This window comes from Ursus arctos, unplaced genomic scaffold (genome assembly GCF_023065955.2).
Source record: "Ursus arctos isolate Adak ecotype North America unplaced genomic scaffold, UrsArc2.0 scaffold_18, whole genome shotgun sequence".
NCBI lineage: Eukaryota > Metazoa > Chordata > Mammalia > Carnivora > Ursidae > Ursus > Ursus arctos.
The window spans coordinates 41806065-41831651 of NW_026622852.1; the positions used below are offsets into that span (position 1 = coordinate 41806065).

Sequence of the window (25587 nt, forward strand, 5' to 3'; positions counted from 1 at the left end):
CCAGCCTCTTCCTCTAGTCCGTGGCTGGCAAAGCATTTCTTCGAGATAGCGGCTTTGGAGCGGCTGCCTAGGCAATCAGAGCTTCAGTCAAGCGCTTGTATTACACAAAGACAAACCAACCATCCGGGCTTTCAGGGCACCCACTGAAGCCATAAATGCCATCCTTGCTGGAGGTCACTGCCATTTCTGGCATCTTGGGACTTGGAAAGGGTGGGGAGGTCACTTTCCATTTCTCCTGCACTTGAAGAGCCTCTCAATCTTGGGCTAGTTCCTCTTCCCCTCTGGGCTCTGGGATCCCCACTCAGCTCCAAAGACAACCCCCACTCCCACACACCCATGCAGTGGGGGGTGGATCGGGTGACTTAGGACCCTCATCGATCTGGCTTTGCGGTCAGGCAGGCCTTGGCGCTCTCCCTTCCTTGTTACTCCTTGGCTGTGGACCAGTTCACACAGACCTTAGTTGCCCTGTGTCTCAAGTGCGCCCATGTCTGGGAGCGAAGCTGGGAAATGCTTACCAGGAAAGAGCTCCTCCCTGCGCCCTGCAGAGAGAGGGGAGGGTTTCTGAGAGCCTTGGGCAGCCGGCCTGCCCCTACCTCACTTCTGCATCTCTGCCACAGGTCGAGTTTGCTGTCAGCCGGGTCCAGATGAACTTTCTGCACCTGCTAAGCTCTGAGGTGACACAGCATATCACCATCCATTGCCTTAACATGACCGTGTGGCAGGAGGGCACGGGGCAGACCCCGGCCAAGCGGGCTGTGCGCTTCCGGGCCTGGAACGGGCAGATCTTTGAAGCAGGGGGTCAGTTCAGGCCGGAAGTTTCAGTGGATGGCTGCAAGGTAACCCCTGGGGCCCCTCATAGGTCCCTCATGCACGGACAAGTTGAAAAGATGTGTTTTTATTATAAAATAGTATATAACAGTCAGTGTAATGCCTACTGGTATATCACATGAGTATATTATATCATATAGTACATGGTGTTAGTCTAATATTGGTAAATACACATAATTTTTATCTTTGTGTAATAATTTTATTACAACAGTTTTATAAAATCCCTTTTATTCACTATCCTCTCTGGGAAACTTCTGAGAGAAGATCGGCTGATAAAAATTCCACAGCTGATAAGTGTTGTACTTACTTGCAAGGCTGCTTGTCGAAGAATGTATTTCTCTTCTCTCTGCCCCCGCCCTGGCCAGGCTAATTTCTTCTGTTAACGTTTTTGGTTATTTTTAAATACCTAAGAAGGCGTGGGTTGTTGGTGGAGAGGGAGTCAGAAAGTTGTCCAAAAAACTAGTTTCACAAGGTTAAACAAAACTAGTAATACACAGTGTTAGTGAGGATGTGGGGAAACCGACAGTCTTGCACAAAGCTATCTGGAAAGAAATTGGTAGAGGCTTTCGGGACAGCAGCTGTATAAATACAGGGATACCTCAGAGATATCGTGGGTTTGGTTCCAGACCACTGCAATAACGTGACTGTTGCAATAAAGTAAGTCTGATTAATTTTTTGGTTTCCCAGTGCATAAAGGAGTTATGTTTACATTATATTGTCGTCTATTAAGAGTGTAATAGCAACATGCCTAAAAAAAACAATGTCCATATCTTAATGAAAAAATACGTCACCGATAAAAAATGCTAACCATCATCTGAGCTTTTCAATGAGTCATAATCACAGAGCAGAGGCCGCCAAAACAAATGCGAAAATGCTGAAAACATTTGAAATGTTGCGAGAATTATCAAAATATGACCCAGACGCGGAGTGAGCAAATGCTGTTGGAACAGTGACACTGACACTTGCTCGATGCAGGATCACCACTAACTTTGACTTGATCAAAACCACAGCATCTGGGAAGCTCAGGGATGTGCAGGGCAGTAGAACGAGGTGTGCCCGTACACCCAACGTATATGCAAAGCCTCAGAAACGTATCGTTCCACGCAGCTGCTTCTAGAATTTGTTCTAGGCAGACGAGAGGAGCGTGCACAGAGTTTAGCTGCAGGGATACTGGTTACCGCATTCCTTACCGAATAGACATAGTAGAAGCAATCTAAGTGGACGAATACAGGTCTTTGCTACGGAAAATGCCATGTGTCCTTTACAAACGGTGAGAAAGCTGATGGGGACACGCACACGTAGGTGATGAGGGTTGTGATGGTTTTGTGTGTCCCTCTTTCCTTCTCCTCTCAGGTCCAGGATGGCCGCTGGCATCAGACGCTTTTCACCTTCCGGACCCAGGACCCCCAGCAGCTGCCCATTGTTAGCGTGGACAACCTTCCTCCTGCCTCATCAGGGAAGCAGTACCGCCTCGAAGTTGGACCTGCATGCTTCCTCTGACCTCTGACCTCTGACCTCCTGGCTCCTCGAGGCCTCGAGGGGGAGGGAAGAGGAGGAGGAGGCAAAAGGAGGAGACCTAGGGGCAGGTGGGCCCGGGAGAGGCCGCTCACCTGCCCAAGGATCCTCGGGTAGACCCCAGCTGTTGTCTGCCCGGTAGAAGTGGCTGGAGAAGGGGGGGGGTGGCAGGGAACTGAGTATCCCCGGGACCAACTGATCCCAGCTCAGCCCCAAAGACCAACCAAAGAGCCAGCCAGCACGAGCTGGGCCTGCAACCCGCCTGAGCCCCGCGGCCCGTCTCCCAGCTCTGCGGCCACCCCCTGCCCTCCCCAGCTTCCTGCCCAAAGAGCCCCACGTTCCAGCCAGCTTGAGGGGAACGGGCATCTCGCCAGCTGGTCCCTGCCAGGGAGCTTCGATGTGCAATATTGGAGAGGAGACATGAAAAAGGAGAAAAGGAAAGAAAGAAGTATATATATTTTATTTAAGCAAACACAAAGAAGGTGCATTACTATTTTTTCACCTGGGAAAGAGGTGAGAGAAGGAGCAGCCAGGGGGTGGGAAGCGGTGGAGGCCGAGAGGGGGCGGCGGACCCTTGGGGCTGGGGGTACCCATGCTAGCTACCTCCCACTGTGAAATCGCTGGTGCTCGCAATTGTCTCGTAGTGTATGTGATTTTTTTAAGGAAAAAAAAAAAAGCCTATTTAAGATTCTGAAGGTGCTACCATTTTTGCCACAGTCTTTGAAGAACCATTTTGATGTGGGGTATTATCCACATTTTACTCTCTCCTCCAAATGACAAAGTTTGGAGAATCTAAAAATGTTCCTAGGATCACCTTTGTGCTCATCAGGTAATCGACTGAGTGGGGGGAGGGCAAGGAAAAAAGGAAAAAAAAAAAAAAAAAAGCAAAGCCAAAAAAAAAAAAAAAAGGAAGAAGAAGAAAAAAAAAAAAAAAAAGGAAAAGAAAAAAAACCTACCAGAAACAGAAGCAGAAATATTGATCTTTTAATTTATGGACTTTGAAATGTTTGTCCTCTTAAGGCAGGAGGAGGCCTGAGCATGAAGGATTTGGGCTTGGACTATCATGGCCCTGGAGGGAAGTTAGGCCTGTCCTGGAAGTTGGGATCTAGACTGGAAAGTCATGGGAGAAGCCTTGACCTTGAAGAAACCAGTTTTAAGAGCGGTGTTGGGTTGGCACTGGCCTTGGAGGTAGAATATGAATTTGGAGCCATCTTACGAGGCGCCATACTATTCCCTAAGATTCTCCCTTCCAGGAGCTTGTCCCTTCCAAGATGTGGCCATCACTCTTGCTTTTCCATCGTCATTAAATCCTCTAGAAACCTGGCGTCATTAGCTCCAAGTGTAAATGTGGGCTGAGGAGAAAGAATAATTCTGGGGACCTCGGGGTTCAGCCTGATGGGGAGAGTCAGGGTCATCTGAGCTGTCCTCTATCAGAGAACCAGTCAGCACCCAGCTTGTATTTTGAGGTGATTTTAAGTATGGAATTATTTTTCTAGAAGGGGAAATTTTATGTGAACGTCTATTTGTGTCTTTTTTTTTTCCTCTAAAGTGTCTCTTTGGGAATTGGATTTGATTTTCATTATTTAATACCTCAGTCCGGCCCATCTTCCCCGCAGACACTTCCTGAACGCCTCGCCCTCCCGCCCCAGCCCAGACACTCCCCACGGAAGTGTGTTGTAGCGGCTCGGGCCTCATCTCAGCCCTTGCTCCCCCCCCCCCAACCCCGCCGCCAGTCTCCACCTGGCCTCTGTCTCGTTCTTGGGATTTTCTGCTGTCCTCGTGTATGTCTGTCCACATGTCAGTGTGTTAAGACCCCAGTGGGTTCTGTTTCTCCTTTTCCCTTCTGGATTTTAAATAAATATTTAAAAATGAGGCAATGGAATGATGCATCCGTGGCCGTGTGCTTCTTTGAAAAGCCCAAAGGGAGGTTTCTGGCCGGGCTGGGGGATGAGGGATGGTGGGGAGAGAAGATGCTCACAGGTTGCTGCTTCCCCCAAAGGAGGTGAGTAGGGGGAGATATGGCACCAGAGCAGGGGAGGGGTTGCTAAAGGTGTGGGGGATCCAGGTCCCATGGCATATTGGTTTCGTAGGGTTGCTGTAACAGTACCACGGACCCGGAGGCTTAAAACTGCAGAAATGCCTGCTGTCCCAGTTTCGGAGGCTGGAAGTCTGAAATCCGAGTGGTGGCAGCCCCACCATCCCCCTGATGCTTCTAGGAGAGGTTCCTCACCTCGGTCAGCTTCCAGTGGCCCCAGGCATTCCTCGGCTTCTAGCTGGGACACCGCAGTCTCTCTGCCTCTGGACGCACGTGACCTTCTTTCACCCTGTGCGGCTCCATGTTCCCATCTTTTTATAAGGACACCAGTCCTATTGGATGAGGACCCACCCTAATGAGCTCATCTCAACTTGACTACGTCTGCAAAGCCCCTATTTCCACGTAAGACCACTTCCCATCCTGAGACTTCAACATATCTTTTTGCAGGACACAGTGCGACCCGTGACACATAGGGAGAAGGTATTTCAAGGTTAACATGAGCAATTCCTTTTTCTTTTTTTTAGCGGAGTAACATACACAGAAGACTTAACCAGTCATGACATTTAGTAGAGTCACCATGTACAACCTGTGCCACCATCGAGTTCCAGAACATTCTCATCACCCCAAAAGGAAACTCCATACCTGGGAAGCAGTCGCTCCCCACTCCCCTCTGCCCAAGCCCCTGGAGAACCACCAATCTGCTGTCCGACTTTGCCTACTGCGGGCATTTCACATAAAAAGAATCCTATCTCACATCAACAGAATCCTGTTTTGCGGATGGGAAAGTTCAGTCCATTCAATGTCTGCTCCCTGCTCGCCGCCCCCCACCCCGAAAGCTCACAATATATGACCATCTTTCGGGTAACATGATTTCAAGATTCATCCTTGTGACATGTACCCATACAGTACTTCCTTCCTTTTTATGACTCGATAATATTCTACAGTTTGGAGGTACCGTATTTTGATTATCCGTTCATCCACTGACGGCCACTTGGGTTGTTTCCATCTGGAGATGCTTGTGGACACTGCTTCAATAACAGCATTTCTTACCTTCTTGAGAGAGGCCACGACAGCACGTGCCTGGGACGGAGTGACAATCTGAGAGATAGTTAGCCAGATTTAGCAAATACATAAACAGGACCACTCAGATGTTTGAATTTCAGATACACACTAGCTACTTTTTTTAGCATAGTTATGCCCACATGCGATATCTGGGACATATTAGGACACATTTATACCTGCTGGACCTGGAACCCATATCTTCCGACCCTTGATTCAGAGTTCTTCCTTTCTTAGCTTGGTCCTTCCACCCTGGGACCTTGAACGAACCAGAGCCTTTCTGCCCTTCTCCTCTAGGAGAAAGAACAAATCATTAGCAGTTGAATTTATAGCCGGAATTTTATTTAGTTTTAACACTTTGCTAGAAGTTTCCAGGTTTTCCAGGTCATCAGTGCACATGCAGCCGGGTCTCCCCACCCCTCCCCGCACCCTGCACCTGCCCCAGGCAGCAAGCACCGGGTGCTACCGCTCTGCCGTGGCTTGAAGAGTCCCAGCCACAGAGGCTAGAATTCGTGGTCTGGAAGGGCTTGGAGATTCCCATGTCGCAGACACACCCTGGCATTTTATGTAGAAGGTAACTAAAGCCCAGGGAAGTGCCCGAGCTCACCTGCCGAGGCCAGGGCGAAGCCTCAATTCAAACCCAAGACTGCTGACAGGGGGAGTCTCAGAGTGACCCCCTGGGATTAGCAGAGCCAGCAGCACCTGGGAGCAGGGCACGAATGCACATTTTCAGCCCCAGTCCAAACCTACTGAATCACAAACTCCCGGTTTGGCGCCCAGCGATCTACGTTTTATTAAGCCTTCCCAGGGATTCTAGGGCATGCTCAAGTCCCAAGAATTGGGGCCCTGCGCTCTTTCCTAAATCTGGAAAATGGTTTCCAAAACTGGGGGGAGGGGGGATGCCTTGGAAATGAGATAAGAATGTTCTTTCATTTCTTTGAAAATAAATCAGAAATGAAAGGGAGACAGAATGGCTTGCTTCAGTTGAATCCTTTCCTGAGGTCTGCCCCCTGCTGTCACCCCCAGAAAGTTGGCCCCGCCGTTGGATCACACCTCCAGCTCTGCAGAGCGGAAGATCCAGCCCTTCAGGCGTCTGTTGTCCCCACAGGAAGCTCTGTGAGGGCAGAGGATGGATCTTGTCCTCCGCTGTCGCCACAGAGCACAGCATGTTGGAGGCGCTCAAACTTGTTGAACGATGCTCGCTGGAACATTTTTCCTTGACATGCATGTCTCAGCAGCCCCTTCCCTTCTCTGGAACATTTCCTTGACATGCATGTCTCAGCAGCCCCTTCCCTGTGCCAAGCCTTATGCGGGCACTGGAGTTCCAGAGACAGGTGTGACAGGGCGTCTGAGGGGCTCTGAGTCTGCTGGAGGCCACTGGTGGAGTTGGACCTTGCATGGTTAAGGGTTAGGAAACCCAGGAGCAGGAGACCAGACTGGGTGGGCTGGGGGTGCGGGGAGCAAAAGGAGAGTGTGACCGATGCCATCCCAGCACAGAATAGTCAGGGGGTGACACTCCGTATTAATCAGGGTCTCCAGAGAAACAGAACCAATAGGGTGTGTGTGTGTATGTGCGTGCGTGCGTGTGCGTGCGTGTGTGTGTAAGGAACTGGCTCACACGATTGTGATTGCTGGCAAGTCCTGAGATCTGCAGAGTGAGTTGGCCCATTCAAGACGCAGGAGAGCAGATGGTATCATTCCAGTGTAAAGCCTGGCAGGCTGGGGAGCCAGCAAGAACCAATGTTTCAGTTCACGCCTAAAGGCAGGAAAAGACTGGTATCCATCGCCACCAGTCAGGCAGGAGGAATTCTCTTACTCAGACCTTTAATGTTACTTAAGTCTTCGACAGATTAGATGAGGCCCAACCACACTTGGTGGGTTCGGGGGAAGCAATGTGTTTTACTCAGGTTATGCATTCAAATGTTAGTCTCATCTAAAAACACCCTCACAGCTACGCCTAGTGTGTTTGACCGAATATCTGGGTACCCCACGGCCCAGTTAACTTGACACATAAAAGTAACCATCCCAAGCTGAGGCTGATAGAGGATGAATGAAGGTTTGCCAGGTGAGGAAGGACATCGGGAAGAGAAGGAACAGCACCTGCCAAGGCTGGGAAGTAAAGGGAGGACTGCCTATTTGGGGAACGGTATACTTGCTCTTCAAAATGACGTGACGGGGTCCTGGGCTGGGCATAGGACAAGCCGCAGCAGGCTGCGCAGGACAGCGGGGGCCGGTTCTGTTGGCCGAGGTGGGTCTGAGCCACAGTGGGGCACCGTGGAGCTGTCCAGGAGGCAGCTGGCTGAGCTGGAGGGCAGGAAAGAGGACTGCGTCAGAGCTCCAGAGGCGTCGGCAGCCTCTGCAGGGCTCTGAAGCCTGGAGGGGGTGACAGGGTCAGGAAGAAGGGTCAGAGGGGAAGAGAAGGATGGTTATGTGGAAACCGTGGCACTCACAACTCTCAGTCGGCATTCCAGGAGGGCCTCTGGGAGCTGGCCAGTGAGGCCTCTGAAGCTGGGCCAGCGCCTTCCCAGCAGGGGCAGGTAGGAGGGTGTCGGGGAGCAGAACACAGCTCTTTGGGGGCCGGCAGCCACTATGGTTCCCAGTCTCTCGTTGCACAACTGAGTGTTAGGAAATAGGCAGAGTGGACTTCCCAGTGGGGCCAATCCTGTGTTTGCTCTGTCCACAATGAATCAAGCCACCGCCACGGACAGTCCCCCTGCACCAATGACCAGCTGCCCTGTGCTGGGAAAAGGAGTGGGGGGCAAGAAAGAAGGGGACAGGCTGGCAGGTGGATTCCAGTCCCAGCTTCCTGACCGGGACGTGGACTTGGGTGGGTCATTCCTTCTCTCTGGGTCTCAGTTTCTCCCTCTGCAAAATGGGGGTGCTAAGGCCTTCCCTGCTTGCTACCATAGACCGAGCTACCGTTCTGTAATAGCGGGGCGAATCGTCTGACACTGAATGATAGTCGACTGGCCTATAAAATGCAGTTTCATGTGGTTCAACCCAATAATGAGCATCTTTCAAAATAACGGCAGCTACGGCGTCTTGCACACTTACTGTGAGCAAGAGCCCCGGTGAGTGTGACACGTTTTCATCTCCTGCACAACCCTCCTGAGACACGTGTTACTACGCCAGCTCTTCCGATGAGGGAGGCCAAGTTCAAAGAGGTTACATAAATTGGCCAAGATCACAAAACACGATCTGAACACGGGCAAGTCTTTGAGTGTTTCGTCAGCCCAGACACAAAGTTCCCGACTAGGATCGTTGGCTCTGCCCACGTACTGTTCATGGCTGTTCATGCAGAAGACTGCACAGTAGTCACCTGACGCAGAGCTGAGACCTGGCCTCGATGAAGAAACACGGATACAGTGGCTTTCTCGGAAGACGGGGCCTTCCTAATGGGTGCTGTCCCCTGATGATCCAGACCTCACCTTTCACCTGACCTCTCTGTTTCCTTATCCATCCAATGGAAAAAGTATCTTGTTTCCTCGAACCTACTAGCCACATATTTTTGTATTTTGATGTCTTTAGATGTGGAAAGTAACCTGCCATCCCAGAAGTATTTACGTAAGGCAGGAGTCCGTCTGTTTTTCTCCCCATCCCAGCTTGAAGTTAAACGGATGGTGATGGTTCTCCTGGCTGGTAGAATCTTAGAAACAAGAGTGTTTCATTTAACAAGCACGTTACAAATGTGAATTGGTTTAATCCGCTTAACGACTTGATAAAGTAGCTACTCTCCATATCTCCGTTTTATAGATGGGGTAATTGAGGCACAGAAAAGCTAAGTAACTTGACCAGGGTCACACAGCTAGCAGGTGGTCGAGCCAGGACACTATTTCACCACCATCCTGCATGACCCTGATTGCTTTTCATTCTATTTCCGCCAAACTTCTCGTGACACTGGGCCTGGGCCAGATGGAGCGGCAGGGTTGGGAGGGCTGTCAGACCCTCGATCCACAGCGGTACTAAAGCATCCTTGAAATATAAGAAGACGGAGAAAATTGTACTATGTCGGGCGAGTGCTGGGTGCACTTGAAGGATCTCCTTGGAGAGCCACTTGGGAGGAGAGGGAGACCTCCAGGGGCACCTGCGCCACAGGGAGGACCCCTCCCTCGGGAGGAGAGGTGTTCCATTTACTGGCTGTAAGAGCAAGCATTCATTTCTCTCTATGCCCCTCACCACGCATGGGGCCCCGATAGCCCAAGGTGATGGTGGTGCTGTCTCCATGTAACAATCAGCTTCTCCTTGAGATAAGCAGTGTCTCCAGTCTGTCCGCAGTCCCATGGTCTCACACCGGGGCCACTGCGACAGCCTCCGACTCCTCTCCAAGCCGGTCCCCTACGCTGACACCACCCCACCTTCCCCACTGCAGACAGAGGGATCTTTCTAAAGAGCAAATCTGACTATGCATCTCCCACCCCACTGAAAATCTTTCCATTTCTCCTAATACCTGCAGGGTCCACTGCAGACTCCCAGCCCGGCTTCCGTGCCCTGCAGGCTCGGTTCCCGCCAAGCTCTCCAGCATCGGCCCCCGTCCCTCCCACAGAATCCCACTGCCAGTCACACGGACCCCAGGTCCTTCATGCGCCACACGCTCTCTCGCGTCCACTCTTCCCTGCAGATGAGCCCGTCCTTTTCTCAAGACTCGAATTAGAGCAATGACAATCCAAACCACTAAGTGAGCGCCAAAAAACAAAAAAACAAAAAAAAACAAAGAGGAAAGGGAATTCCACTCTGACAAGGATGTGGAGAAGGAGACGCATCTGTGCGTCGCCCAATTGTCACCACATTAAAGAGCGTTCGTGTTTTTTGATTTCTCATATGTTTTGTCTTCTCTGTTTGAGGACAGAGGTTCCTTTTTTAAATCAACTTAATTGAGGTATAATTGGCATACAATAAAACGCACACATTTCAGGTCTACGGTTCAATGAGTTTTCACAAATGTACATCACGTGCATAACCCCCCCTGCAGTGGAAACGTGGAGTCCTGCCATCAACTTCAGAAAGGGCTCTTACAGCCCCTGGCAGTCAGACTGCCCCTAAGCAACCACGGGTTGATTTCTGCCATTCTCGATTCGTTTTTTGGCGGTTCTAGAACATTCTATAAATGGAACCCTACAGTATGAGCTTGATTAAGTCTGGCCTCGTTTGCTCAGCAGAATGTTTTAGAGATTCATTCGTGTTGTCTCATATACCGGTAGCTGGTTGGTTTTTACTGCTAAGTCATAGTTCCTTTATGAAAACGCCACAATGTGTTTTTCCATTTTCCTGATGATGGGCATTTGAACTGTTTCTAGTTTGGGGCTATTTTGAATAACATTGTAGTCTTGTCCGTGACAGGTTTTTGTTTCTCTTGAATGGCAAGATGATTTTAGAAAGGCAATTGTATTTCTATAAAGCTGGAAAAAAAAAATAAAATGCTGCAGATATGAAAAGAGGGCATGATTAAGTATGTGGGATGTAGGAATAGCAAGATAGGGGTACGCGTCCTTTGCAATTACAACCGCTAACCACACGGAAACATGACAAATGACTCGAAATATATGAAATGAATAAGGATACAAAGCCGTAAGCCTAACATAAGAAGACTCTTTGGAAGTACTTATTCATAGGGCTAAAGGTCTGCCCGGTTGGTGGAAATGCTCGCGGGCCCAGCAGCCCTCATCTGCAGTGCTGGGCACCGTCCGGGGCTGGGGAGCTCCTGGTGAGAAGAGAGGCCACCCTCCTGCTCCCGTGGCACGGGGTGGAGACCACGGGCAAATGATTTCTTGCTTTAGATGTTGGGAGCAAGTTCACGTAATACTATCTTTACCGGAAATGGACATATAACTTTGACGCCTCTTCCTTTTGGAAGCATTCCTGCCTCAGGGGCAGGGTTGGCGCCCCCCCCCTCCCCCAATGGACTTTCATTCTACCACAGTGGTTACCACATTCAGCTGGAAGAGAATCCATGTTTCTCCTTCACCCCCACCCTGGACCCCTCCTCCACCCATCCCCGACCCCCGCCCCACCAAGCCGGGGAGCTGTCTAAATAGCCTTCAGCATTTGATTTATGCTTGGCTCTCACTCAAGTCTGGATGTTCAGTGGAACACAAATTGGGTAAAAAAAAACATGAGAGCTTTTAAAACAAAACAAAACAAAACAAAACCGGAGTGCCTGGGTGGCTCAGTCGGTTAAGTGTCTGCCTTCAGCTCAGGTCATGATCCCAGCATCCTGGGGTCCAGCCCTGCATCGGGCTCCCTGCTCAGTGGAGAGCCTGCTTCTCCCTCTCCCTCTGCCTCTCCCACCCGCTCTCGCTCTCTCTTGCTCTGACTCAAATAAATACATAATCTTTTTTTTATTTTAATTTTTTTTATTATATTGTTAGTCACCATACAGTACATCCCTGGTTTTTGATGTAAATTTCGATGATTCATTAGTTGCGTATCACACCCAGTGCACCATGCAATACGTGCCCTCCTTACTACCCATCACCACCCTTCCCATTCCCCCACCCCCTCCCCTCTGAAGCCCTTCATTACAGTAAAACAAAACAAAAAACTCCAAAACAAAAAAACCCTCAGAGGTTGCTTAAAGGCCCCTCTGTGGAAATCTACACGTTTAATAATACCACTCGAGCCCACAGCACCTTGGCCTTGAACAGCCAGACCTCGGGGCCCTTGTAGCCCTTCCGGTCAGAGTTCTGATTAGACCCAGGCTTGGAAGCCTTAGCTAGAGCCGGCTTTGGGGGAAGGAGGGAAGGATTTGTGCAAGGCATTTCGCAAGCGCTCATCGGATTGCGTCATAAGGGGGCTCCAGGGCTCCGCCCACAGCTCGATATAAAGGTCACTGTACCCTCCAGCCACCAGTTCTGCCTGAGTCCAGGTGCCTCTCCATCCGGCCATGGCGCTGTCCTGGGCCCTTGCCGCCCTGAGCCTCCTTCCCCTGCTGGACGCCCAGAGCCCGGTGTGTGCCAACCTCACGGCGGAGCCCATCACCAACGCCACCCTGGACCAGGTTCGTCCCCGGCCCCTGAGCGCCACGGGCAGCTGCCTCCTTCCCTGGGCTTCCCTTTCTCCCGCTGGCTTGTGGTTGGCCTCCTTGCCTGATTCTGCCTGATTCTGCCCTTTTCTCTCCTGGGTCCTGGGGTGACATTCTGAAGAGCCTCTGCTGGCAGTCTTCTGCTTCCAAACGCAGCAGCCTCCTTGCAGGGTCCCCCAGAGGGGGCATTCTGTACGGGGCAAGGAGGGGCCAGCCGGCGGCTGGGGGAGGGACTGATCCTCAGAGTGAGTTCCTGCACGTCCACTCCTCGACCTGGGGCGCCAGTGCCCCTGTGTGCAGAAAGGAGGGGGCATCTACCTGGCTGGCTAACAGGGGCATTCGGCTCCCGGTCTCTATCATCAGCTCTTGGCTTCTTCCCAGATCTCTGGCAAGTGGTTTTACATCGCCTCGGCCTTCAACAACCCGGAGTTCAACCAGTCGTCTAGAACGATCCATGCAGCCTTCTTTTACTTTGCTCCCAACCATACCGATGACAAAATACTGCTCAGAGAGTACCTAACCATGTAAGACCCCCACATACTAGCTCACCCCCAGCCCCAGGCTTCTGTTCCCAGCTGCTCGAAAACCTTGAGCAAGTCCCTCCTTCCTCCTGGCCTCAGCCTTTTCATCCATGGAATGGGGAGGGTGGACTAGTCACCACCAACTCTTGCCCCTCAATGATAATGACCAGTGGTTGTCCACTTCTTCTTCTCCATGATCTTCCCGTTTTTCTGCCTCTTCTGTCTGGCTATAGTGGGGACAAGTGCGTCTATAACTCCAGTTATCTGAAGGTCCAGCGGGAGAATGGGACTGTGTCCAAATACGGTGAGGACCAGCCCTCAGGCGGGAGGACTGGGGTGTGTCATGGGGACGTGTGGGTGCACCAGCCTTAAGGGGCGGTGCTGGGGTGAAGCACAGAGAACACAGGACAGGCCCTCTTCATACATTTCCCAGGTCCCCGTGTCTCCGCACTTGAAATAATCAGTACTAACTGTCCACAGACTTGAGCTCTAAGTGCCAGGCACTGTTTGAAGTACTTTACTCGAATTAACCCACTTAAGACTCACAACCTTAGAGGACATTTGGGATCGGCTAAGAAAACAGAGAAACAGAGATGTCAAGTAGTTTCCCTGAAGTCACACAGCCTGTAATTAGAGCTAGAATTCAAAGCCAAGGCTGGCTGCAGTCCTGCCTCTCTCAACTACTCTTTCTCCTTTGGGATCTGAGCGGGGCAGTCTATGTCAGGCAGACAGTGACTCCCCTCCTGTCCCGCCATCACCCCGGAGAGGGCACATGGTAGGAGCATACAAATGCCGATGGGATGAAACGAGCAGCCCTGGGCAGCCCTGAGGCTCCTGTCTGGCTCCACTTTCCTCATCAGGAAAATGGGGAGAAAGGCCCTGACAGCCACAGTCCACGTGAGGCTCCTACGATTGCACATCTCAGCGCAGGGCCTGCCACACAGTAGGAGCGAGGGTCGCATGGCCCAGGTGAACCCCTGGCCTTTGCTGACTGCTGCGGGGCCATGGGCACACCCAGGGTTCCTTGCCTGTGACCGGGACCATTGTGCTGTGTGGTCTCACCCAGAGGTTTTCTTCTCCAGAGTACGGAAAAGAACAATTTGCCGATCTCCTGCTCACCAAGGATCCCAAGATCTTCATGTTTGGCTTCGCCCTCAAAGATGAGCAGAACAAGGGACTGTCCTTCTATAGTAAGCACCCCTGCAACGTCCACCCCAGCCAGGCCTCACGCAGCAGACCTCGTGCCCTGCGGCTGGGCCCCCAGAGCCCCCACCTTCCCCGGCGTCCCAGCTCGGCCCAGGCATGCTCACCCAGCCCCCTTACTCCCTCCTGCAGCTGACAAGCCAGAAGTGACCGAGGAGCAAATGAGAGTGTTCCACGAAGCCATCACGTGCATCGGCATGCAGAAGTCAGAGATCAGTTACACCGATGCGAAAAAGGTGAAGGCAAGGAGGACTAGGCAGCCCCGGAGGCGCAGACAGGGAGAGCGGCCACGGCTGCACAGCGAGGCAGGACATCCTGTCTTTAAGCGCCTGTCTCCCTGCAGGGACAGCTGAGCTCCCTAGGGGCCCACTGGATGAGAGCCCGGGGGGGGAAAGTCCCGGGGAAACAGGGAGGACGGCAAGGGAGGAGGAACAGCAGGGACAGGGTGGCAGTGGGAACTTGACAGAGAAACACACAAGGATAATGATCCTTTACACCTGCCAGCCACACCCCAGACGACTGACACCCGTGGGTGGGGAGTCCCTGTTGTGGTTTTTTGCATCACCCAAATTGCCCGCAAGTCCAGGACCACCACCCTGTTTTTTGCTATAACTGAGAATTACCTATATAATAATCTCCTTAATACTTTCTGTTCAACCAGTGTTCAGGGAGAGGCTTTCCTCGGTCGTGTCCTATGCAATAACAGCTGAAATCACAGAGCTGATGAGCGGGCTATACCTTTTTAGATATACATGACATACATTCTTTTTATTATTATTAAAGTAAAAAGGTCTCCGTTGGCCACCTGAGGCCGTCTCTCGTGACCACCAGTGGCATAAACCACCTCCCGTCCCCCCTCCTGGGAGCTGCGGGGAAGGACTGGGCACACAGCACCACTTGGCCCCTGGCCTGTAGCCTGCCGCCCCCGTCTAAGAGCTGGGGACCATGGACAGGCCACATGGCCCCCCTGAACCTCAGTTTCACCATCCGCACGATGGCTGTGAGGAATCCAGATCAACCTAGGGGCTTGGTGAGCTCTCAGTAAACACCAGTTGTTCGTACAGCCTCGAGCCCCCATTCGGAGGTGAAGAGGTTGAGTTTCAGGGAGGGAGAATGCATTGCGCCAGAGTCTGGAGCTCATTGCACCCTTCCCCCAACAAGAGCGCCTCCCATCACCGTGCTCCCCTCTCTCTGTCTGCCAGGATCTGTGTGGACCCCTGGATAAGCAGCACAAGGAAGAAAGGCAGAAGGAGAAGGAGGGAGACACAGCACTGGGTTAGGACCTCGGGGACTTGGGGGCCCGTCGTCAGCACTACGCCCACCCTTTGCACATCACGTTTTCGTCTCAGGTGCATCAATAAAGCTTCTGCATGTGAAACAGGAGGCAGGTGGTCGTTTGCTCATTCCGTCCCTCATGCATTCATGCATGTGGAAGCCTGGCCTGAGCCGAGCCCTGGCTGATCAGTGGCTAAGCCCGTGTCCCTGGTGAGAAGAGCCCCCGCTGTCACAGCCACCACATCTGGAATGATGATAGGCACACAATGCTGTGGGAGCCCAGCACGGGGGAGGTTCCTTCTGCAGTGGAAGTCTGGGAAGGCTTCCTGGAAGGGGCATCTGAACCAGTCTAGAAAGATATGGAGCGGAAAATACCTGGTGCTCCAGCTGCAAGCCGAGGCTCAGAGAGGATGTGTTTGAGAAACATTGAGGCAGAGCCCTGGGAGGAGGTCAGGTGAATGGGGGCGGGGGGAGACCTGGGTGTGTGGTGCCAAGCTTGAGGACCTCACCTCAGACATCACCCTGCCATCTGGGGAGAGCGTTGGGAGGGGCCGGCCTGGAGGCAGAATCTTGCAGAGGCTGCAGTGAGCATCCTGGCAAGAGGAGGCTGTCTCCGCAGGGGCAGGACGGGGAGAGGCCTCGGGGCCGAGGCCAGAGGGGCTGTGTGTCTCCAGGGAGTGTTCTCGGGGTGCCCATCTGATGCCCACAAGGACATCCCTGGGGGGAGGTCGGCCCCTAGAAACCAGCCATCTTGCAAATATGTTTGAAGCCCTGGAGATGGGGCCACGTCAGAGGCAGGCCTGTTTCGAGGCATGGAGAAAACGGAGGCCCCGAAACCGGGAGTCCAGCAAGGAAGGCCGGCTCCTTACACACCCGGCGGCTACGAGAGTTACCGGTAGGGGAGGGAATCCGCACCACTCAGGTGGCCGAAAGTGGGGCCACATTGCTGAGGCAATTCCGTGCCGGAGCGGCCTAAGCCATCCAGAGTGACGGGGTCATCGCCCTGGTCCTGACGCCCCATCCCGTGGCTCACGCGCCACCGCTGTCCCAAGAGCCAGTCCGCACAGACCCAGGAGGCAGCATCCTTAGCTCAAAGCTGGAGCCACACCGCGCCCAGGGCACTGAGGCTGGGGACACTGCCCTGGGCCCACGCCCAGCACCGCCGCACCCTTGGCTCCCCCTTCCCCTCCTCATCTCCCTGGAAGAGCCTCCTGGCACCCAGGACTGGGTGGACCTGGAGGCTCAGAACCCACAAGAAATCGTCCCTTCTCAGAGAACTGCCATTTTCACTCCACTGAGAAAGACCCGCTGAAAAATGAAATCGAAACGGGTCCTGGGGGGCAGGAGGGGCAAGTGTGGGGGGTGAGGGGCGGCTGAAGAAAAAGGCAAGGGAAGCCGCAGCGGGCGGCGGTAACAACACAGACTTCAGAGTCAGACATCGTGAGGTGGGGCAGAGAGCCCTCTAGAACCTCGGTCTCTCATCGCCAAAGGGGGCACATGGCGGGGGGCCTGGAGGCCAGGCTGTGCCCTGTGTGAGCCCCTGTGCTGAGCACTGAGCTCAGGGATCGACGTCTAGTGGGTGCTCCGTAAAGGGTGACCGGTGTTGCTGTTTGCTACTAAACGGAGCACTGGAAAGAGAGTCCAGGCTCGTGCTTTGGCAGACACAGATCTGCTGTGTGTCTCCTAACAGCTCTGACCTCAGCAAGGAGGGGCTTGGCCAGGCAGACCCGCCAGGCAAAAGCTCCAGGTCCTGACACAGGGAGGGGGGAAGGTTGGAGAAACAGAAGCCAGCACAGGAAGGCAGGGAAAGTCGGGAAACGGGCAAGGTCCCCGCGGGAAGGGTTCGGCTCCTCATCGAATCTTCCACCCCACACACTGGAGTTAAGAAACCGCAAGTCGATGACACACACCACAGATGTGGGCAGCCTTGGGAATGTTTTTTTTTTTTTTTCTTTTCTTCTTTTTGTAAAAGATCAATATTCATTCTTCATGAAAATAGATTTTTAAACACCTCAAATATACAAATATCACTGATGCATACACATCCCAGAAAAGCTGAGGTACACGCTGCTACGAGGAGGGGAACAGAACACGGGCTGGCTTCCCGCTGCCCAGCGGGGCCTGGCAGGTAGCTGGCCACTAGCCAAATCCCACAGGGATCCCAGGGACAGCACTGGGGCTGTCGGGAGGAGGTACAGAGAGGGACCATGGTGGACAGCTTCCTTGGGCCCTCGCCGGGGGTCTCCCTTCCCAGCAGGCCCATGGGAAAGGCCTCTCCAGCCACGGACTGCTGGGCGCACGTCATGCTGGGGGCTCGACATCTTGACATTTCCATGGCCCCAACGTGCCCTACTGGCCATCGGTCACTAGGAGGAAAGTGCCCAGCTGTGTCCTTCCCAGAGAGGCCGACTCCAGAGCGGCTGGTCACCGGTGAGGAGACACCTTTGCCCCGGAGACCCTGGCCCTAGCCCTGCTTATTGGGCCTCAGAGGTTAGATCTAAGACCAGGAAAACTCCGTTTAAAAAAAATCTGTCCATCTGTATCTGAAAAACATATTATTAGCCAGAGGTGGACAGTGCACGACCAGGAGACCCCCAGAGACCGCATCTGGGCAGAAGGGGGCCTTGGGCCCAGCACTTCCTGTGGGGGCTGGGCCCCTGAAAGTTCCTTCTCTCGATGAGCCGCCAACACCCCTTGTGCTTTGAAGACGCTGAGCAGGCAGGGCCCGTGCTGGAAGGAGACCTCTCAGGAGGGGTCTATGGGGCCTTCCCGAGTGGCTCCAGCTGACTCCTGGCCCGGGGAACAGCTGCAGGCCGCCTGCCCACCTGCCCCCACCGGCTGGTTCGGGGCCCCAGTGACGTCAGAAGAGGCAGGAGCCGCGCAGGCTTCGGGCCTGGCGCAGGTCGGCAGACAGGGAGCGGCTCATGTGCTTGGTGGTGGAGCGGATGCTCTCGGCGGCCTGGACGGCTCGGGTCAGGGCCTTGTTGAGCTCCTCCAGGTCCTCCAGGTGTAGCTGGATGGAGGGCCGGGGCGCCCTGGCCGGTCGCGAGGGGGCCATGGGGGGCCACTTGGCGGGGGCTGGCTGGGCCGAGCAAGCGGAGGTAGGTCCTGGAGGCACGTAATACCTGAGGGGAGAGGGAGCTGCGTTCACGGACTGCGCAGAGGGCTGAGCAGAGCACCAGGCTTGGAATGCACCCCGTTCTAAGCCCCGGCTGGTCCCTGGCCCCGACGCTTGGGGGCTCAGTGTCCTCAGCTCTAAAATGGGAATCATAAACAGCGACTTGAGAGATGTGTTGGAAGGATGAAGGATGAGAAACAGGAGGGCCTGACCCAGATCAGGTCCCCAAAAACGGTTAGTTCAATCTCCCCCGTGTACTCAGTAAATATTGTTCGATCCTACACTATGTGGTAGCCAGTGTGCCTGGCCCTGGGGTTACACTGGTGACCGGCTGCCTTCTTGAGGCTTCTAACCTGAGAGCCAGATCGCAGGGAGACCAGCATCACCCCAGGTCAGGAGGAAACCCCCTTCACCGGAAACATAACATGGGGCCATTGGCCAAGTGTGGCGCAGTGAAGAGACGTGATTGTTATGGGACTCTGTAGGAGTGGGGGGTCTGGTTTCACTCCTCCAGGGCGGCAAGTGGAAGGGTGTCCTTCCTGGCCCGGCCCTACAGGGATGTGGGGTATCATTTAACGTGCTGGGGAGGATGTGGTAGGAGCCACGAGCTGCAGCATGGATTTCTCCAGGGACTCACTACAGCGCGCAGCTAGCGTCGCCAAACCAGCAACTGGCAGGAAGAGGGTGCGGCCCGAGTGTCGTGGAAGAAAGCGAGTGGAGGAGACACGGAGAGAGAGGGTCTGGCCTAAATGAAGCGGGATAACGTTAGGAGGACTTGGCCGGAGCCTGTCACTGGCATCTTGCTTGGCAAACTGTACTCTGGTCTTATTCTTGCTCCCCCTTCTTCTGACCCACATTTGTGCACAGCGTAGGGGGGAAGAGAGAGCTTTGCTGGGATCAGAATAGAGGTCTCGCCCAAGAAGATATGCAAATGGACACCAAGCACGTGAAAAGATGCTCAACAGCATTGGGCCATCAGGAAAACGCAACTGAAAACCACAGGGGATGCCACGTCGTGCGCTTGGCCACCACTGGATGACTGAAGCCCGAAGACAGATGTTGGTGAGGATCTGGAGAAATCCGAAGGCTCCCACAGCGCTGGTGGGAACGTTCAACGGTGCAAGCACTTTGGGAACCGGTCTGGCAGCTCCTCAAACAGAGGCGGTGCCTAACCCGGAGATGCCACTGCATCCTGGGTCCCGGGTGCCTGGCTCTGAGTTCAGTGTTTTCTGTACCAGCGCTTAACTTAGTTATTCGCTGGCTACAGTCATGCTGATTTCATGGACGAGCAAGAGAAGCTCAGAGAGGCAAAGTGATGCAGGAGGCCTGCCCCAAATCCTAGCCATTCCGCGGGGTGGCCACAGGACCCTGGCCAGGGCACTGCACCCTTCAAGGACTGTCCCCCCACCTGAAAATTCCACACTTAGCCACCTCCCAGGATAGATCCCACAGGAACATTCCGGGGAAAAGCTCTGTCTGCTGCCTGGCACTCCAAGTGCCTCTGTAAATGTCAGCTCAGCGTCAGAGAGCTGCCAGGGCCAGCGCTGCGCTCACACCCAGAGCTCGTTAATCAGCAACCAGGAGATGCCATCTGAACCCAATGAACAGGATTCTTGAATCCAATTCCCTCCTTCAGGGACTATCCGGTCTAACTACAGGGTTTCCACACACCCTACCTTCTAATCATTTGATAACCCGCTTGGCCCCAAAGGGACTTAAAACTCCCCCTAAGGCAGAAGCTACAGCCCCCCCCCCCTCTCCACCCAAACAGAATCAAATCAGAAAACCTTCCTAGCTACCAAGCCTTTGGTGCAGGGGCTATAAGGCAGCTGGCCAGCAGGGGGCAGCACAGGCCCATAAACTTTCTAAGGGGCCCCTGGCCTGTCAGTGAGCATGCTCAGTCTCACTGATGACAGCTGGAGAAACTTCAGGGCATCATCAGCCCAAATTCTGGAAGCATTGGAAGTACTATGGTTCCCGGCCAGCTTCTAGATACTGTGGGCTTTCCATGCATTCGTTCATTTCATCCTTACCACAACCCATTTCACAGAGGAAAAAACTGAGGCACAGACTGGGAACAAAGCAACCCCCCCCCCCCACCCAAGGTTCCATGGCTACCACCGGCCAGGTCTGTGGGCACTACAGCTCAGGGCCTTTCCCCTTCCCTATGGCCTGGCCAGGCCTGGGCAGCAACCTGGTTAGGTCTGACCACAGGTCTGAGCCTGGAAGGGTATGGAACAGCCTCAGAAGCAGAGAGACCCCTGCCTACCGCAGACACTCGCAGCTTTATCCTGGGCCACCAAATTCCAGGGAAACCTCTCCTGCCCTTGACCGGGAGCACAGGCAGGTGCCTCCAGCCCCTCTGCTGGGCCTGAGCACGCAGTCCGGCCTCCGGCAGCTGACGGGGCAGAATGTTCCCGGCGTCCGCCAAGGGCAGCCAGAACCCACGTCGCAGGCCCGAGACCTTACGGGGACGGGGGCTGGATGGCACCCGGCGCCTCCGCTCCCAGCAAGCGCAGCCCGCACAGCGACTCTGGCCTCTTGCTGCCACAGACACAGGCTTCTGACCGTCTCCCGACCAACTCATTTCCCACTGAGGGAAACTGAGGCATAGAACTAGCTGCTGATCGTCGGGACGGGATGACAGATCTAATTTCAGGGTTCAGGGCTATTTCTCCCCCTGCACCTTCCTGTCCTGTTGAAGCCGCCTTTTCTCATTTTTCTTCTTCCTAACGACAGTGCTGCCCCGTAGCGCTCTCGGCTGTGAGGACAACGCCGCCCTTTTATCGGGCAGCGAGCGGCTGCCGGCACCGCCCCACACGTTCCGCACACATCTCACCTGCGTCTGGCCTCGCGCCTCATTTAATCCTCGCACAACCGTCCCCGGTCGAGACTATTACCCCATTTACCAGATGGGGAAAACTGAGGCTCAGAGAGGCAGTAGCTTTACTGAGGCTGCGGCAGCAGGAAGTGGCAGCCGGGATTCCAGTGCAGCTCGGAGTCCACACCCTGAACCACTTCTGCCCCCACTGCTCAAGTCTTTGCTCTCTTGCGGATGTTAGATCCAAATCCACGGGAAAAGGAAGAGCTCCTCCTGCCATCGGCCTGACCCGTCCTCCTCAGAGCTCAAGGCCCTCAGACACCAGCAAAGTCTGAGAGACGGTCACAGCCAAGAGGGGCCTAAGGACCCATGACAACCCAGGGGCACCTATGTGGCCTCCTGGGTGGGATCCCGGAGCAGAAAAGGTTCAGGTAAAAACTGTGGAAACCCGAATAAGCTGTGGGCTTTAGTTAGTAATAATGTATTAATATTGGCTCACTGTCAAATGTGCCCTATTAGTGTAAGATGTGAAGAATGAGGGAAGCTGTGTGCGTCTGTACTATCTGCTCCATTTCTCTATACGTCTAGAACTGTTCTCAAAAAGAACGCCCATTAGGAGACAGTGAGTGTGCACCTAGCAGCCTGCCGGGAAGTCCCACAAGGAAACGGGAAGCTTCCCAGGCGCCTTCCCTGTGAGCTCCTAGAGCACAGGGCCCTCTGCTGGGCTCCTCACTGCGGGCCCCCCACCGGCAAGCTGTCTCCCCGGTATGCAGCGAGCATTTGGGGTTTGTTGAGTGACTACACGAGTGTCCAGCCTGCTCTGCACATTATACACGTGGGGGAACCACAGGGGTACGGGGCGCCCGGGTTCTCAGCTGCGTGACACAGGTCTGACCGTGAATTCTGAAGCGAGTGAGACAGGCAGGGAGGAAGAGAGAGAAAGGTTCTTACACGGTGGCTGACGGATAAGGCATGATGGGAACCGAGGAGACGTAGGCAAACGCAGGAGGGGCTGGTGCTGGGGGCGCCGCCGCCAGATACCACAGTCCAGGGGGCGGCTGGGCCGGCGACCCCGCGTGCTTGGTCCGCTGCGTGGGTCCGGAGGCCGTGCATGTGTTTCTCCTGGTGGCAGCCTTTTCTGGCCCTGGGAGGGAGGGACACCAGAGAGGACAGTCTGATCACTTGGGAAGACCTAGCTAACCTCTCATCTATTGTGGTTCTGCATCATTTGAGGGTGGATTTCAAGTGGTAAACAGCCCAGGGTGTGAGGGAGAAGTCTGGAATCAGGCCCATGGCCAAGGATGACCATGTGAAGCCCAAGAGTAGAAGAGACTGGTGTAGGGATGGTGGGCCAGTGCAGGGCTTGGCCAACTACGGTCTGTTTTTGTCAATACTGTTCTAGTGGACACAGCTATGCTTGCTTGTGCATTGTCTGTGGTCTTTCATGCGAGCACGGCGGCGTTGAGTCATTACCGCAGCGCCTGTATGGCCCACAAAGCTCAAAATATTCACCAGTAGGCTTTACCGCTGGCCATTTTTGAGTCCTAGAACAGGGGATTTAACTAACTTCTCTGTGCACAAAGTGAGTTCTCAATAAACAGAAGCCACCACCCTCGTATTCATCATCCCCATTATTATTATTTTTTTTTAAAGATTTTATTTATTTATTTGACAGAGATAGAGACAGCCAGCGAGAGAGGGAACACAAGCAGGGGGAGTGGGAGAGGAAGAAACAGGCTCATAGCGGAAGAGCCTGACGTGGGGCTCGATCCCATAACGCCGGGATCACGCCCTGAGCCGAAGGCAGACGCTCAACCGCTGTGCCACCCAGGCGCCCCATCCCCATTATTATTGCTGTTGCCATCTTTACACATCACCATCACCACCATCTCCATCATCATCATCATCACCATCACCATCATCACCATCACCATCACCACCATCACCACCATCTCCATCATCACCATCACCATCATCACCATCACCACCATCACCATCACCATCACCACCATCACCATCACCACCATCACCACCATCACCATCACCACCATCTCCATCACCACCATCACCATCATCACCATCACCATCATCATCACCATTACCACCATCACCACTGTCACCATCACCACCATCACCACTGTCACCATCACCACCATCACCACTGTCACCATCACCATCATCGCCATCATCACCATCATCACTATCACCATCACCACCATCATCACCATCACCATCATCACCGACATCATCACCATCATCACCATCATCACCATCACCATCATTACCATCACCATCATCACCATCATCACCATCATCACCATCACCATCATCACCATCACCATCATCACCATCACCACCATCACCACCATCACCATCACCATCACCACCATCTCCATCACCACCATCACCATCATCACCATCACCATCATCATCACCATTACCACCATCACCACTGTCACCATCACCACCATCACCACTGTCACCATCACCACCATCACCACTGTCACCATCACCATCATCGCCATCATCACCATCACCACTATCACCGTCATCACCATCTCCATTATCACCATCACCATCACCACCATCATCACCACCATCATCACCATCACCACAATCGCCATCATCACCATCACCATCATCACCATCATCACCATCACCATCATCACCATCACCATCATCACCATCATCACCATCATCACCATCACCACCATCACCACCATCATCACCATCATCACCATCACCATCATCACCATCACCATCACCATCATCACCATCACCACCATCACCATCATCACCATCACCATCATCACCATCATCACCATCATCACCATCACCATCATCACCATCATCACCATCATCATCGTTCTCTCCATCATCATCACATCACCATTATCACCATTGTCATTTATGCGGCCATCGTGGAGGCAGGTCCCTGGGAAAGCTATTTCCCTGTGGTGCCTCAGTGCCCCCCAGATGGTCAGGCAGCTTATCTTACTGCTCCCTGCTGCCCCAAGGTCCTGACTTTGGCAGTTTAGGGCATGCCTGACAGACAGAGCTCCCTAGCCCCCAGGCGGGCAGCCTCTCCCTGCTTAAGCTGCTCTTCACGTGATGGCTGTGGCAGAAAAATCTACTCCAAAGTGAGGGACAATGGCCCAGCATGGCCTGGCCCCCAGTGCCTCCCCCTCCTTCAGATGCGGCCTCTGATGAGAACATAGCTGGATTTTAATAATCCTCTCTGCCATCTGCTCAGACCCGCCTGTGGGGGCTTTCCCACTAGCACCCCTTTCCTCCCATGGTGACCCAAATCTGGGGAAGGCCCAGTGCTCTTGCATGTGTCCCCTGCCCTATCCTGCCCTGACAGCCGCTGTGGTTCCCAGTCTCCCGTTGCACAACCGAGTGTCAGGGAACAGCCAGAATGGACTTCCCAGTGGGGCCAATCCTGTGTTTGCTCTGTCCACAATGAATCAAGCCACCAATGCACCAATGACCAGCTGCCCTGTGCCGGGAAAGGGGGGGGGGGCAAGCAAGAAGGGGAGAGGCTGGCAGGTGGATTCCAGTCCTACCTTCCTGACTGGGACATAGACTTGGGTGGGTCATTCCTTCTCTCTGGGTCTCAGTTTCTCCCTCTGCAAAATGGGGGTGCTAAGGCCTTCCCTGCTTGCTACCATAGACCGAGCTATGGTTCTGTAGTAGCGGGGCGAATCATCTGACACTGAATGATATTCGACTGGTCTATAAAATGCAATTTCATGTGGTTCAACCCAATAATGAGCACCTTTCAAAATAACGGCAGCTACGACGTCTTGCACACCTACTGTGAGCAAGAGCCCTGGTGAGTGTGAAACGTTTCATCCTATTTCCTGCCAAACTTCTTGTGACACTGGGCCTGGGCCAGATGGAGGGGCAGGGTTGGGAGGGCTGTCAGACCCTCGATCCACAGAGGTACTAAAGAATCCTTGAAATGTAAGAAGACAGAGAAAATTGTACTGTGTCGGGGGAGTGTTGGGTGCACTTGAAGGATCTCCTTGGAGAGCCACTTGGGAGGAGAGGGAGACCTCCAGGGGCACCTGTGCCACAGGGAGGACCCCTCCCTCCGGAGGAGAGGCGTTCCATTTACTGGCTGTAAGAGCAAGCGTTCATTTCTCTCTATGCCCCTCACTACACGTGGGGCCACGGAATGTGATTCAAGGA

The 25587-nt window shown here is 53.7% G+C and overlaps 2 protein-coding genes across 7 annotated transcripts in view; both read left to right on the forward strand.

Annotated features, from left to right (window-relative positions):
* The window catches only part of COL27A1 (collagen type XXVII alpha 1 chain), a 134863-nt gene extending 130638 nt beyond the window's left edge, over positions 1–4225 (forward strand). For all 5 annotated transcript variants that reach the window (XM_044389543.3, XM_044389544.3, XM_044389545.3 and 2 more), the window contains 2 exons: positions 618–836; positions 2182–4225. In XM_044389543.3, the coding sequence (XP_044245478.2) occupies positions 618–836; positions 2182–2328 (366 nt within the window). In that variant the 3' untranslated portion in view covers positions 2329–4225. The remainder of the gene's footprint in view (positions 1–617; positions 837–2181) is intronic.
* Positions 4226–12174: 7949 nt separating this feature from the next.
* Positions 12175–15562, forward strand: LOC125283270 (alpha-1-acid glycoprotein-like). Of its 2 annotated transcripts, XM_048223454.2 has the most exons (6): positions 12175–12431; positions 12837–12979; positions 13210–13280; positions 14059–14166; positions 14312–14415; positions 15382–15562. In XM_048223454.2, the coding sequence occupies exons 1-6, from the start codon at positions 12318–12320 to the stop codon at positions 15457–15459; spliced, it is 618 nt and encodes a 205-aa protein (XP_048079411.1). In that variant the 5' UTR covers positions 12175–12317; the 3' UTR covers positions 15460–15562. The 2 variants fall into 2 exon arrangements, with proteins under 2 accessions (XP_048079411.1, XP_057169691.1); XM_057313708.1 differs by having other exon boundaries at positions 12263–12431; positions 14312–15562.
* The last annotated feature ends 10025 nt before the right edge of the window (positions 15563–25587 follow it).